Below are 16237 nucleotides of genomic sequence, written 5' to 3'. Positions count from 1 at the left end.
TTTCCCTTTCACTCTCACAGATACTCTTCTATCACACAATTGTTTATTTATTCTTTCCATATATTATTATTTATTAATGATTAATTATTGATTCTTTCGTTCTGGGTTAACCAACTCTCCTGTATTTAATGTAATGAACCATGAAATATACTGAATGAAGGTCAGAGGGAAAGTTCTGGGGGCCCCTCTGTCACGTGTTTGGAGAAATCCTGGCCCCTGTGGTTGCGCTCGGGAGTTAACCACAAGAAAACTCCATCTCCCATGAAGCTTTGCGCGTGATTGCTTCATGACTTTCGTACTCGAGTTGACTGTTCTTTAAAAATCTCGTCTCTGGAGGCTTGGTGTTACTTGGCGCTTGGTCTTGGTTGCAGGAATGACCGAGGCTGCAGTTTACCCTGCGTTCCAGCTCGGACAGCCGCGCTATGACCAGGTAGGTGTTTCCCGTGTTTCCCGTGTTTCCCGTTATCTTTACCAGCAAACTGCAGCTTTGTGTTCAGCCTCGGTGAGCGGTGATCATCAGCAACATCTTTGTTTATATCTATTTATCTGTCTATCTCATCATCATCATCATCATCATCATCATCATCATCATTTTCCTTAAAAAGTTGACGCTTTCTACTACAGAATCGCGGATACATTGCGCAATGGTTTGCATTTGCGCATGAAATACTTTGCGTCACTTATTCATTGATCAGACCACTTGTTTATTTATTAATGTATTCTTCTTATTATTATCTAGTTGTTTTCCTCCGTCTTTCAAACGAACTCGCACAAGTTGCAGCTGTGTGGTCTGAGAAGATCCACCAAGTTCATGCTTCATGTTCATCTCCTTCAGATGCCCATGCATGATCTGCATTTAAACAAGGGCAAATTGCCTTTAGCTCTTAATTGTGGATTTATGAAATCTGGGTCACATCGGTGTGAAGAATGCAAAGTAACAGCTCCTCCAGCCTTCCCGTCTTTCACATAAGCGCTCTTCATCATGAGGAGCTTGGCCACCACGACCAAATGAATGAACCAGTGTCTATTTAAAAACCCGGGGATTCTCCATGGCAACACCACGGTCATCTTTCATTAACACGGAAAGCGCCTGACCATGTGCGACATGTGCGTCCAGATCTTCATCATTCTCACCCACTCATCAGCCTTTCATATATACAGTCTACATGACAGACACACAGTCACACCGCTTTGTGGGATCTGATGTTTGCTTCTTTCTGAAATGCACTAAGACTATTAAGCAGCCTATATCTACTGCAGACTTTGGAGTCTTTGGCAAACAGGGCAAAGGGTGAAAATGTGCAATAAACCTGTTTCCCTGTAGACAAGGCGCTCCATTTGCGCTCCTTTGTTCTTCGTTCGCTTTGGGAGGACGTGCAATGTGCCACTAGATTGCGCCTTCCTGCAGTACAGATGTTTATATACATCTTATCACCGTCACATCAAAGTTCAAAACCTTCTCATTGTCATTATGAACACAATTATTGACAGCTTGATCAATACTGGGCAAGTGGGGCTGTAAAAAAGAAATTAAGCAATGATTGTTTTTATTATTATTATTATTATTATTATTATTATTATTATTATTATTATTATGGAAAAGGGGATTCCAATGAGTGCTAGTGTAAAACTGTAAATAATAGACTGTAAATAATGCACTATGATTGTGTCCTGGTGCATGCGATCAGTCCAGGATCAGATATGGTACAGTTTTAAGCACAGGAATTTTAATGTGCTTTATTGTATTATTTGTATTGTTTTTAAGATTTATAATCACATTCTTGATATCATCCAAATAAAGAGTTTTGAGTCTGGTTTCTCTAAAGGTTTCTTCCTCATAACATCTAAGGAAGTTACAGTTTATCACACACGTAATTCACTCATATTTACATTTTTTGTTCTATAATTCTTACTTTCTGTAAAGCTGCTTGGAGACAACATCCATTCGTGAAACGCACCATAGAAATAAACTTGAATTTGAATCCAGTGAAAATGCTGTCATTTTGGGGAAAATGATATCAAATGCAGGTGTATCCGTATCTATCAGGTTTTAATTTGTGGCATGATTTTTCAGGAGCTTTTTGCAATTTGAACAGCTTTCCATGCTCTGTGAGGCAGAACGGAATTGACCAACCCCATTCCTCTCTGGGATTTCCTTAAGGAAGTGATTCTCATGCACAATTTCTTTTTTAAGGAAATGGGCCATTTGGTTGATTTCCTGCCTGAAAAACTGTAAATAGATGGAATCAGTAGCACGGCACTATACTTAATATATATGAGTATCTTTGCAATTTGTATGATGTTGGATAACATTTCAATGACTACTTAAATAAAATGGTTGATAGCTGGTAACAGGAGCTCCTTTTATAATAGTACAGTTAAATCGCATTAATTGCAGATTGGAATTTAGATTTCCAGGTTTTAATTAATGTGCTCATTTTAATATATGATTGTTTCTATAGTAATACCAAACTCACGTTCTGTACGGACTTATATGGCAGACAATTATATAATCCACTGCTAATAATAAATACATTTAACAATGTTTTGTTATTTAACAAAGATAAGTCCTTAATAGTTATCTCTAGTGTAGTATATTCATATAATAGTCATCTCTGGAACGAGTCTCCAGTGTCAGTGCTTTGTCATGCAGTTTTTTTCTCCCAATAAAAATCAGAGAACCTTATGTTTTCTTGGTGGCATGATCTGTCTTATTAATTTTACTAGTTTTTTAAAACATGTCTCCTTGGATTATATTCCTTGCGAACAAAGAGCGAACGATCTCCTCGCATGCTCCAATTAAACACATGGATGTGTGATGTGCAATGTGGCGATATATCTAAAGGGTTCATTGCCTTCAGTTACAGATACCTTCATCAAACACAGCACAGACTGAGGAGTATTAATGCAGTAACAGTAATGAGGTGCAGATAAGTGCACTGCATTACGCATTACATTTATTCCTTACTAGGAAATTTAGAATTAAGGTTATTTAATGTGTTCGCGTCTCTATTAGTGTATTATATTTTATATTTTGTGTAAAATTGATTGGTTTTAAATATGGCACAGAAGTCTGCCCATACAGGCCCCCTGTCTCCTTGCTGCTGTTTATAGATGAATCGAGGGCAGCCGCAGGATATACAGTAGGGTTTTCTTTTTGTTCTTGCAGAGCTCGAGCTAGCTGCATCTCTGTGATCAGTGAGGAGCATTCTCCGGAGAGCAGAAGCACATGCATTATTAACAAGTGTCTTTTCCCACATACTTCCGCACACATACCAAAAGATAGAAACAGGGCTTCTGAACAGGATTAGTTTGGGAAAGCAGTGAAGTTGGCATACTTTTGGTCTTTTCAGTTAAAAATAAATAAAATCTTTATATAACAATATTTATATAATGTTTTTAAGTCACAAATAACAGCCATGAGAGAGAAATAGCTTCACTGAGCAGCTAATTGAAACTGGTGGTGTCTCACTGTGTGCGGTTTGCCAAGTAAACCCTTGGCATGTCCTGCTACTGGGCCTCTAAAACAGTAGGCATGAAATGAGGAAAAGGGAGTCAATAGCCGCAGTCACCAAGTTAAAATCAAGATCCCAAACACTGTCACTGTGTTGATAAATTGTTTTCTATATGTTTTAATCTTTTCAGTGATTTAATATGAACGCCATGTAAACATTTCAGCTTTAGATTTGTATTCTGTCTTTGTATTTCCAAAAGAAAAGTGTTTCATGGTTCATGTTTATTGATTTAAAATCCTGCCCCAATTAGAAGCATCAAAATAATGAAAATAATTGTTTGTTGTGCCTGTGAAGTGTAGACCACAAATTCCACAATCTTATCCACAATTTGCTTCAAAATCTCACAGTATAAAAACCATACAACTCAGAATCTTTGTTTTTTCGCTGTACTCCTCTAGCTTGCTATAGTAAATTAAAATAGGATATTATAAAACACAAATCTGCAGAGCCTTACATTACAGTGGGTTAAATGATGTACTCGAATTGGGGGGGGATCCGGGACCCCCCATAAGGCATTAGGGACCCCCTATGACAAGTAAATGGGGGTCCCCATGATTATTTTAGTAAAAAAGATATGAATTACACAACAACTGGGGACCCCATAAGACATGACTCAATTCAAACACTGGTTAAACGGCACCCAAATACTACCCATTTTCATTTACCCTTGAGTAACCTCATCTGTTCCATCTATCCTGTTATTGTTTCCCCCTTTTATTTGGCCAGCCAATAGGTGTGGAGCCAACTCACTCCACAATAACCAGTGGGCTGTGCCTCAAGAGACTTTTAGGCCATGTACCCCAATGACTGTGACTCCGTAGCACTAACCCAGGACAGTCTTAGAAAAGTGTACACCGGGTCTGAGAATAAAGGATCTGTAGCCAGATCAAAAAAGTACTTGATAGGGCAGAATTTACAAGAATCCTTTCTATATACACCCACTGATTATTTCCCAGTAGTTATTGATTTTTTCATTCAGTCTTACCTTTATTGCTGATGCTGCTGTTTGGTGCTTTTAATGGCAGACAACATTATTGTTGTTGTTGTGGTTGTTACTAGTATGTTGTCAGAAGAATTGGTGTACGTATGCTTTTACAAGCAGATCAGGATCACTACACTACAGCATTAAACACATTAGGAAGGGTTGACATCAAATCAGCAGCTCTTGATTTGGTCTTTGTTTTCTCACAGAGCTCGTTCCTTGGCCGATTCAGACACTTTGTAGATATCATCGACCCCAGAACTCTTTTTGTGTCAGAGGTAAAAAAAAGCACTTTTTATTCATTTCAAATATTAGAGCAGTAATTTTTTTGCATTATAGGTTGTTAAAATTAGTTTATAAGCACATTTTAGTTTTTCAGTATTGCTGACTGTTTATTTCCTACAGATTTTTGACTATTTTAATAGACAATTTATATTGTTAATTTGCTACATATAAAATTACTTCATCAACTTAAAAGAATTGACATATAATTTAAAAGAAAACATGAATTATGTCTGACTTTATTTTTCCAGACTCACTTAAAGCAATGTGTTGCTCTCCTGGATAATTTTAAACATGGGACTCTTCCATTTGGAACAACGGATCAACAGGTAAAGCAGCCAAAACACACGATTTAACACTTTTGACTTTCAGGACCTGTCATTATTATTGTAAAGACGTAACTCATAGCAGAATATTAAGTAATAAACTTTTTCTGTAAAACATCTTTGAGGGTGTCTGAGATTTTACCTGCAAAGATAAAAATCTATAATTTTTGATACCTAAATAAACTGTATTTTTGTACGTCATGTTGGCCTTAAAATAATGAAAAGATTTGTTACAGTGCAATATATAAAAAACTTCAGCTATCCTCTTTGCTTGAGCACTGCTCTGTACTGAAATGATTTTTGTTGTTCAGCTCTGGGAGGCTCAGAAAGTGAAACAGGTAAGACATTATATATTTCCTGTAATTTTCTTGAATCAACACCCTTTTGTTCCTGGACTCTTGTTTCCTATAGAACACTCAGAATTCATTCATGCTGTGGTCTTTAATTGCTCGCTTTGTGTTTTCAACTGTCTGCTCTTCTAAGCTAAAATGTGTTTGCTAGCTGATCTGCTTAAGATGCAGCTGATGAACATGTTAATACTTAATTTGATCCAGAAAAAGTTTAATTTCACCTGATCTTATTCACCTTATATGTAATAACTGGCTGAGATTTATTTATTTGACTGCAGGCTATTATTCACCCTGACACTGGACAGAAGATTTTTATGCCTTTTCGCATGTCAGGTATGTCTATATTTTTTCCTTCTTCTTCTTTTTATTATTATTATTTTTTAATATTAACACAGAGTAAGACACATCACAATCAGGAGTGATATGTACATAGGTGTTTCTCTATAATGCCTATAAAAAAATAGGCATCCTATCTATTTCTTTTAGCCTGTAAAGTAGATATAGAAATATAATTGACAGCAAAACACATCATAATCAATACCACATTAATGATCAGCATCTCTCTTTATTATTTAAATGTTTCCTACACCAAACTTTCCTCTCTGTTCTCCTAACCTAACATAAATAAGGTTTCAATGAAGGATTTGTTCCAGTCGTCTCACTCCCAGGCTAGATGTAGTATAGTTAATAGCAAGTTGTGAGAACAGTGTTGCTAAGCAACTGGAAATGGGCCCTCAGCATAAGTAGCTAATGACTAAGGCTAAGGTGTAAAATGTACTATAAATTGATTGAATGTCTCTGATGTGTTTGTATACACTGTGTATGCTATCAGTTATTGACTGATTTCTTAAAAATGAAAAATGGTTTTATTTTAAAACCCCGAACAAAAAAACGTATCTGTGGTATTTTTGGTTGAATTGAGTATTGAATCTTTTTGAATCATGAAAAAGCTGATCAGATTTCAATTTCAGATACTTAAAAATAAATTACATATATTCACAAATCTCTAAAATAAATTCATAAAATACAGCCCCTGAGTGGATCTTAATGACCACTAGGTGTTCATGTTTTGCTAAAACTATCTAGTTTGAATTTCGAATAGGCTGCTGATAGAAACTGCATAAATAAGGCTGTTGGCATAAATATACATGTTTTTCCTATTAGACATTGCACCCTAAAGCAAAGAAGCTAATGTAGCTCTTAAATCCCTTTTAAATCTTCATTAGAATGTACACCACTTTTACAGTCAGTATAAGAGGTATATATATTCTAGCTGTATAAATGTTCTCATCCCAGCTTTAATCTAAAGTACCTTCAGGGATATGGTTCATGTGCAAGCGAGTTCTGAAGGTAGATGCTGTAAGAAAGACAGATAGCAGTAGTATAGCATTATTGCAGTGGTTTCTTCTTCTGAAAAAAGATCGATAGCAGTAATTATAAATTACTTTAATGAGTTTATGTGCAGAGGCGGTTGTTTTTTATTGCAGCGGTTCAGATAAATGTATAGTCCAGTCCAGGCAATAAACATTTATCATTTGTGCCCCTATTCGTTTTGTTTTCTACCAAATGTTCTTTTCTTTCTTAGGTTATGTTCCTTTTGGAACACCCATTGTAAGTGTTTGTACAATTTTGCTGAAAGTCATCTTAATTATAACTAAATTTTTTATTATTCTTATGCTTACAAATATCTGTGAAAAGTTAGTTTTATTGAAGGCACTAAATAAATAAATATGTTTATTAATGTCCACATGTGTCTTGTAGGTGGTTGGTCTCCTTCTCCCAAACCAGACTTTGGCAACCACCGTGTTCTGGCAGGTAAATATTATAGCTACAACCACTGTAGTACTCCTGCATCTACAGTACCACTATGACTACTTCTACTACTACTACATTTACTACTGTTAGTATGACAACCAAAAAAGGAAATTTTGTTCAGATTGTGATTTCCTTTTATGCACGCTTGCTTTACATAAGAGAAACATTGCCCACAAACAATACACAGGGAAATTACTGAAGCATATACACAAAACATGCAGGCAAAAATATAAATTATGGATGAAATAAAACACGATAAAGTGAGCTGATATAGGAAAATAATCAGCACTGGCCCAAAGCAACAAAGAGTTATGTTACAACCCGAAATTTGTTGGTTCTTTTATAACAAATGCAAATTCAAATTTTATTAATCACAAATACATTCACACTTAGTATGACATATGGTGAAATGCTTTTTATGACTGTCTAACCTGTAAACTTAAAAGTAATACAATATAAGATAAAAATATAAAAGAGTAAAGTAACATAAAAAAAAAAAATAAGTATAAAAATAAAAGTTATTTATAAAAATAAGTTTTTTATATATATATATATATATATATATATATATATATATATATATATATACACATCCTGGCAAAAAAATATATGTATATGTATATACACATACATGAAGGGATGGATGGATGGATATGTATGACAGAAGTACAAATTAAAATAACTAGGTGTGATGTAATTGTCATTAAACTGTCAATGTGTTTGTATTAAAAAAAGTAAGTAAAAGTGAAAGTGATGCTGTGCTAGTCGGTTGTGCTAGTTCAGCTAACAAGACTTTCCAAAGTCTTCCTTTTTACTTATTTTAACAACTATTTGCCACTATTTAATTAAAAATTTTAATTAATTTAGAATGATGTGTCAGGCCTCTAACCCATTTATACTTATAGTGGAAGGACAAGTAAACAAGTTAGTTCCAGTTATCACTTCTGCTATAGCAGTTATAAACAGTCCTTCTCTCAGTAAACTTTATCACTTGACACAAAAAAAAATATGTAGCGTGTCATGATATTGGAACGTTAAGTTACAAGTTACAACGCAGAAGTGTTACAATGCACTCACACTTGGGAATCTTCTTTATTTAGTCTGGGTTTTTTTTTTAATTTAGTCTGTTGATATTAAGTTTGTGTGATTTATGTGGAGCATACAAATCCATGTGAACATGTTTAATATAAACAATATTGTGCTAGAAACTATGGTTTAAAGTACATTTATAAATTATTTAACCATCTGAGTATGAGTAACCATCTGTAATGTTACAGTACTGTGGTATAATCATTGATAAAATGCAAGATTAAAGCACAGCTCCAAGAATGACTTGGTTGTAGTTTTGTGGTGAAAAATGTGTTTGTTGCTTAATTTAGCAAGACATGAGACAAATTAAGTGTGTCATAATGCAAAAATCTGCTTCCATTTTTAAAAGAATGTTCTTACTTTCTTCTACTCAGTCTGTCTGTGCTTGAATAGTGTTGTTTAACGTGTAATGTACCTCTATGCTAATAAACATTTATACCCAGCTTTATTAACTATTGTCCTTTTGACCCAACAGTGGTTAAACCAGAGCCATAATGCTTGTGTAAACTACGCCAACCGCAATGCCACGAAGGTACGGTGAATTTACTAATTTTATCAAGGTCATTATTTAATGTTAGTGCAGATGGACTTGCAGTGAAGCGATGCTTTATGTCACTTCTGTGTGAATGGGCTTTAGTTGCTGCTTTAGGCAGGACATCTGTTCTGCATCTGCTTCCAGACTCCAGACTGTCAGCATGCCGGGCTGTGTATATTTCTGTGTGTGCAAAACTGTCTCCAGATACTTGGAAATGTAAATCTGATACCAATACTTTTCTCTTCCCAGCCCACACCAACATCAAGGTTTATTCAGGGGTACCTGGGAGCTGTGACGAGCGCGGTCTCAATTGCGGTGGCTTTCTTTTGAATTACTTCTGTCTTTTCCTTATATTTGAAGAATAATTCAATGCAATTAGTTGCTTTATGTGCCATGTCTGTTTGACATGCTCATATTAAAACAGATTGAATTACTATGTATTCTAATCTTAATCTTCCTTAATGGTTATTCAAAGTTATAGTCAGTAAAGAATGGTTTTCAATTGTTATTCAGTAGCTTTGATTCATGAACTCTTTTCGTTTTTTTTGTAGGTTGGTTTGAATGTGCTTATAGAGAAATCCAGGAAATTTAACCCAGCCACCAGACTCATCATACAGAGATTCATTCCTTTCCCTGCTGTAGGTGTGTAGTATATTATAAAAATAACACACATTTACCACTTGTCTGGCCCACATAAGGCTGTGGAATGACTGTGATGAACTCAACCAAATGTTGCTGTCACTAAACCTCTTTTGACCCACTGCACCACAAGTTATTATATTATAATATATACTATATTACGATTATCAGATTGCACTCAACAACCTTCCAAAGTGTCCTGTTTCCATGGCTTAATAAACATCATCTATCAAGCACTAGTTCTTCTAGTGCTTCTATATTTTTATTACATCTTTTTTCCTTTGACAGCTAGTGCAAATGTGTGTAATGTGGCTCTTATGAGACACAACGAACTCTCAGAGGGGATCGATGTGCTAGACTCCAAAGGGAATGTGGTGGGCTCTTCTCGGATAGCAGCCAAACATGTGAGCGATTTGGTGACAAATTCCTGTGTACTATTGCTAATGTAATCTGAAGCCTCAGCACATACAACTGGATAATACTTTTTTTTTTTTTTTTTCATTTTCAGTGAAGATATCTTTTATAGCAGATTTTAATTCTATCTTTAATTTTAATTGAGGTCTACATTCCTTTACTGATTTCTCTCTAGACCTTTTGTTTAATTTTTGTTTTTAAAAAATGAAGTAATAATAAAGAAGTGACTGGTGATTGTCTTTTCCATAGGCACTGATGGAGACAGCGTTTACAAGAGTGGTCCTTCCACTGCCTATATTTGTTCTCCCACCTATAATAATGGCCTTTGTGGAGAAGTATTACATTTTTTATACCACAGAATAATTGATTAGAAGGTGTTTGTTCATTTTGTACAGCAGCTTATTGTGGTTCTTGATACACAAAAAATATTTATTGTTTATACAGTTATATATTTTTTGTATAGGTTTTTTTTTTTATATTTGTAATTGTGGCTATGGTGCTTTTTTGTAGCATTTTTGGAAGTTCTCCAGTGTCAGAAGAAAATCTGTGACTCTTCATATTTAGACACAGGAAAGTCTAAGGGCTTTGTTTTTCTGGGAAATGATAAGCATTATTTTTTTTTAGATTTTCAACTATGAGAGAGACAAAAGGTTGTTTTTATTTGCTATTATTGAAGTGATTATTGGAACTAGCATGATTTATAGACTTTTGACAACAATATAATAGAATACAATACAATACAATAGATGTGCATATTTATAAAAATAGAAAATATAAATCAAATTAAAAACATTATATCTTAATTGAATGAAAGTTGGAATTGATGGCTGATTCCTTACGTAGAAGAAGAATATAACGTTTTGACACCCATTTATAAAGAAATGAATCAACGTTGTGGTTGTAATGGCAATGCAACTCCATCTAATTGTTGAATCTTTTATAACAGTATTCTCCATTATGCTTTATTTCTTACCTACTTTTAAGGAATCTGAAACAAGACGTTTGAATATTATAATATTTGCATCATATACAGCTGATTATAATTAACAACATTATGAAGGTTTTTTTTACTTTTTATGAGCTAAAATATTCAATACATATTTTTTATAATATTTTTTTATTAACATTTTTAATAACTATATCATACAAGGAAACATGAAATTTTGAGTTTGTTACTCCAGCTTTTGCATGTACGTATATTTTGATATGATACTCCTTTCACTTCTCCTCAGGCTGCCTCTGATGCAGGCTCATCGCCGGCTCATGCTGCCTGTCCACAGCTTAGTGTGCCTGGCCGTGTTCGGTCTCTCTCTGCCTCTAGCCATCAGCCTCTTCCCACAGATGTCTCAGGTAAGATCGCACCCTTTCACCTCTTTGTAACTCAGTCTGCATTTTGGAGAATAAAACATCATTTTGAACTCTCTGAATAATTTTTCATGGCTCAGTTCTCATGACATTATTCTTGCTTATAAGTGTTTATAAATGTGTGTATTTTTGTGTAAGTTTGCACAAAGTGAAATAGAGGTTTTTGCCAGAGAGCTGCTTCCTGCTAATCATTTTTTCACACTTCACAGATTGAGGCTTCTCACCTTGAGCCGGAAATTGCCATGGCAACCGATTGCAAGGTGCTGACCTATAACAAAGGACTGTGAAGAAAGCAAACACAGAGAAGGAGTGAGAGATGCCAAAAGAAAGAGAAAGAAGAGGAAGCAGAAAGCAAACTATTCTGATTAAACAGCCGTCCATTGTTGTTTAACAAAGCAGGTGCAGTGGAGAATGGACAATATAATATTGTAGCAAAAGAGCAATAATTACACCATGTTAATGACATAACCTTAACCTTCAAGCCATTAATCTGTACTACAATTAATAATGTATGACAGTATACAGTTTACAGTATGCAATAGTTATAGAATGGCAAAGTGCTGAAGCAGTTTCCGTTAGGACAATTCCACAAGCTAAACAATATTCTGTTAGGATTTTTTGCCTCTAAGCATTTTTAGTAATGGAAGATTAATGAAAGCAGTGGTGCTCCGTTGATTTCTTAAAGTATAGAAACACCAAGAAACAGCTTTTAATAGTAATTTTTTTTTATTCAGCATTGCATTCTGGGAGAATAATTATGTTAATAAAAGTATTGGTCCACTGTTGTTTTCTGAAGAAGAAAAAAAGTGCAAATACATCAAGGAACAGCTTTTAGTCCTATTTTTAAGTCTATATTGTGTTCTAATAAGCTTGATAATCTTGTATTTAAAACTCCAGAGATTCTTAGAGTGAATCCTAACCAATGGTATGTATTAGTTAAAGTTCAACAATGAACCGAGGTATAGAACATTCACAGTTGCCCAGTGTTACATGGCAAGTCTTTTATTCAAAAACATTTTGCATCAATGTCCAGGATGAAGATGGGTAATGTGTTCTACACCAGTACAGGTGCCATTATGGTTGCAAACTCCTTGTGAACGTGTTAAACCTGGATTTTTCCGTTTTTCAAATGTGAACCAACTGTGGCATTAATTCTATTATTAGTGTTAAATTGTCTTATTAGCAACCTTTAAGATGCACCAATGCTTCTTAATTGTTCTACATGTATGCAGTTCAGGACTTTTAATATGGTTAATATTGTTCCCGTTATTCTTTTTTAAAGCCTGTGTGTTACCCACTGTAGCTTTGTAACTGACACAGAGAATTGCTGAGATATTTGTACTTGCATCAAAAACATTTCCTTTATGAGATTTGTGAGTTTTTCTCCATTTTTTTTTCTTGCACTTGGTGTAGCACTTATAATCAGGTACTTTAATAACAGAATATTGACAAATATATTTGAGGGTCACCAACCCTGTTGTTTTCAGCTTCTTGTCTTCTTTATTTTGCTTGATGTGACATTCTGTACATTGTGGAAGGTGGAGAGAAACACACCTGTAGCCATGGGGTTTATATGCATTCTTTTACTATTCACAAGTCGATATCAAATGAATTATAGACACAACAGTGGTACAAATAGAGTTATAAAACATTGCCATAAACAATAAATCATATTTACATACATTTCTCTCCCTAAAACTCTGGTTTCTCTCTCAGCTATGTGTGTGTGTCACCACAGCTACTCAGTTCAGGGAGGTCAGAGGTTAAATGAAGGGTGAACATTCCTTGATTTTTTTCCCCCCTGGTCCTTCCTGAATTATATTCTGAATTACAGCTAAAGGCCCAAGAAGGGCAAAAGGAAACAGAAATGCCAAAACTGGAAAGGAAGAATTCACAGGTCAATTCGGTGCATCTTGGATGTCCTTTCCCCCAAAAGTAAAATAGGTTTTCCACCAGGTGAATCTTATTCATAAATAACTGATGTTGTTTTCAGGGGTCCCACAGTTAAGGTTAAAAAAATAAATCATAAATGTTGACACCTCTGCATTGGCTGTTACCTCAGAGCTGCATCTACACACACACAGCATCATGCAGGAAACCTTCATGTGGCAGGGAGACAGTGTTTAAAGCGACACACGACTATACACTCATCAGGAGGCAGGAAATCCCAAACAAGCAGCTTGGGTCTGAACTAAGCACATGCAACATGCTAGTCTTCCTTCCCGATCACTTGTCAGTCAGACTACGTGTTCTTGCATACGGCAAGATTTTGCAACCTTTCTCATTCTGCAAATGAACTGAACACTGCATTCACTTCAATTATCTGTAATAATACTAAATACTAAAGACCCTGTTTAAAAGTGGCTGACAGATTAGTGTTGCATTCACATTTAAAGTCGGAACAACACGGCACAACATATAATGTTTAAAGCATCAATGTGTAAACAATACCTATAGCTTATTTGTAAAGACATTTCTCATTCCTGGTTTTTTGTTTCACGATTTCTTTGCGTTTCCGCTGTTCTTCGTTATGTTTTTCCACAGACATGCATGGGTATGGGGTGTAGTGCAACGTTACAGGATGCTCTGTATAAAAAATGCAGCGTGAACTCTTGCATTCTTTTTATGCTCCCACTACCACAAACCTAGTTTCACCAAACACCAGAAAAAGCTTGTGATTGATGAGTCAGCATAAAAGAGCATATTTAGGGGATAGGTAAGAGATTAAATAAAGACAGCAGGTGGTTGTGGGGGTGAGGGTGTTGGCATTGGCATGGTAGGGGACAATCCACATGAGACTGGCCCAAAAGGAACTCCTTCTCTCGGGACAGGCACGGTCCGCTGATCTGCTGACTGTGAGAGTGGTAGAGTCTCAGGAAAGACAGAATGGAATGAACTAACCACAGAGCAGTTACACACCACAGCGAAATCTGTGAAGCATAAAGAGGTGCACCATTAACTAAAAATGAAAAATCAGATCAGTTAAAACAGATGCTCTTTTCTTGAAGTAAAAACTGTAACAGTGCACCGTTGATGTGTAATGCCAGGATGTACCTGTGCACAGGTGAGCTCTGAGTAGAAAGAGGAGGTTTCCACATCTAAGTAAAGGGGCACTGATTGCGACTCGGCACAGCTGGAGAAAAAAACAGGTCATGAATCAACACATCCCAGTCAGAAGTAAACAGTTTCATCAGGAGATGTTTATGCTGTTTTGCATGCAGTTCTAAAAATATTGCAAAAAGCTTAAAACCAAGATTAACCACATTTTTTTGTGGGTTTAAGTAAAAGACGATAGACAAACTCAAATTAAGCAGGAAATTAGACTGATTTCTCATTTTGTAAGAACCATCTTGAGAATTTCCCAACTAATAATATTTGCCACTTTCCAAAACAAATCCCTGGGCAATGATTTATCTTACAGAAATATCTGGAAGATCTCACCTGTATGGGCGAGTGCTGTGATCAGTGATGGTGTTGCACCAGGACACAAGGCCGAGGGTCAGAATCACACTCGCTGCCCCCGAAAGGAAGAGCACACACAGACTCAGAAGCAGCGTGAGAAAGGCAGAGAACAAAGTGCTGCAACACATAAACAGGCAACCATTTTAGCTTCTGCACCTGCACATGACGAAACCAGTCCTTGTACAGTTAACATTTACAGTGTTTAACACAAAAGTACACACGCTGCACTTTTAAAAAGCCTAACCTCAACGACCTGTGATATTTGCATGTACCTTTGCAATAAACAATTTATTCTAGTAATTTAGAAATATAAAACAGAATAGTTTATTATAATTATTATCATTGGTGTTATTATTTTTATTTTCATCCTCATAGAAATTTGCATATATACTTCAATTAATAAAGTACATAATATTTGGTTCATTATTAATAACATATATAATAATAGGTAGAGGTAGCAACATTATATATTATATTATATTATATTATATTATATTAAAAGTAGTACAGATATTATACTATTATTATAATATACTAATGACCACAGTCAAAACAAATTATAAATATTAATGTATTTATTATTATTATTATTATTGTATTAAATATTATATTATGATTATTATGATTATTATTAATATTATTATTATTATTATTATTATACAAATAGTACAGATATACTTCCTATAGAATAATTCTTGAATATTAATGCCTTCTAATTATTAATACATTATCATAACAATGTTACATCAATTACATCTATTATTATATCATATTATATTATATTATAATAGAAGTAGTACAGATAGTATACGGTATACTAATGAACAGAGTTTAGAAAAATCATTGAATATTAATGCATTATTAGAATAAACAATGCTGCTACCTCTAGCCATCATCATCATCATAGTCTGTATCCATGCTGCTGTTATTATGGTTGGTGTTTGTGGACTCACTCGTCGTGGCGACGGTGGAGGTAAAATAAACTCCTCCAGCTTTGCGTGGCTCCGTACAGCACCGTGAACACACCGACAAACGTGGCGAACTGGCAGGCTGCCGGCGGCCCCCAATGCTGCACCACCAGATGTGTCCCCTCGGCCAGATGTGCGCCGCTCGCGCTCTGGTTCTCGGAGCGCCAGAAGCCCTGAGTGAAAAGCGCGCAGCGGCCTTTGAAGGCGGAGCCGTTCAGCGCTAACGGCACCACCACCAGCAGGCCTGCGATCACGGACAGGGCGTGGGCAGCGCAGTGCGCCAGCAGCAGTCTCCGGTTCAGCTCCATGCTCTCTCACACCGCTCCTGGAAACCTCGAGATGCTCCACAAATCCCGCACACTTGATGTTTTTATCGTTGTACGTTTTTATTGCTGTCTAGCGGTATGAAGTCCAGTCATGATCTCACGTCTAGCACGTATTTACGGAACGATGGCTCTGTCTCAATATACACTCAGACATCCACGATACGGGGTG

General features: G+C 35.7%; 2 protein-coding genes across 2 annotated transcripts; one reads left to right on the top strand and one right to left on the bottom strand.

Annotated features, from left to right (window-relative positions):
* The first annotated feature begins 238 nt into the window (after positions 1 to 238).
* sfxn5b (sideroflexin 5b) lies at positions 239 to 12798 on the top strand. The gene is made up of 14 exons (XM_046849899.1): positions 239 to 430; positions 4707 to 4775; positions 5031 to 5108; positions 5417 to 5443; positions 5734 to 5788; positions 7041 to 7066; positions 7217 to 7270; positions 8835 to 8891; positions 9144 to 9209; positions 9446 to 9536; positions 9822 to 9937; positions 10197 to 10282; positions 11180 to 11297; positions 11522 to 12798. Exons 1-14 carry the CDS (start codon positions 374 to 376, stop codon positions 11597 to 11599), a joined length of 978 nt encoding a protein of 325 aa, XP_046705855.1. The 5' UTR covers positions 239 to 373; the 3' UTR covers positions 11600 to 12798.
* An 82-nt stretch (positions 12799 to 12880) lies between these two features.
* On the bottom strand, positions 12881 to 16235 carry zgc:153018 (Transmembrane protein 179-like). Its single transcript, XM_046849900.1, is given in 5 exon segments — positions 12881 to 14098; positions 14101 to 14242; positions 14367 to 14445; positions 14754 to 14891; positions 15728 to 16235. Coding segments are annotated over 5 exon segments (744 nt in total). The 5' UTR covers positions 16051 to 16235; the 3' UTR covers positions 12881 to 14036.
* Between the last annotated feature and the right edge of the window lie 2 nt (positions 16236 to 16237).

This window comes from Silurus meridionalis, chromosome 5, assembly GCF_014805685.1.
Source record: "Silurus meridionalis isolate SWU-2019-XX chromosome 5, ASM1480568v1, whole genome shotgun sequence".
NCBI lineage: Eukaryota > Metazoa > Chordata > Actinopteri > Siluriformes > Siluridae > Silurus > Silurus meridionalis.
The sequence above is the reverse complement of the archived record's forward strand: the minus strand, read 5'-3'. Positions and strand labels throughout refer to the sequence as shown.

What these genes read in the sequence shown, in the direction of transcription:
- sfxn5b (XM_046849899.1), top strand. Translation starts at nt 374, where the DNA reads ATGACCGAGGCTGCAGTTTACCCTGCGTTCCAGCTCGGACAGCCGCGC. An exon ending in AGGCTCAGAAAGTGAAACAG is followed by an intron (nt 5,444 to 5,733) that starts GTAAGACATTAT and finishes ATTTGACTGCAG; the next exon opens with GCTATTATTCACCCTGACAC. An exon ending in TCTTCCCACAGATGTCTCAG is followed by an intron (nt 11,298 to 11,521) that starts GTAAGATCGCAC and finishes CACACTTCACAG; the next exon opens with ATTGAGGCTTCTCACCTTGA.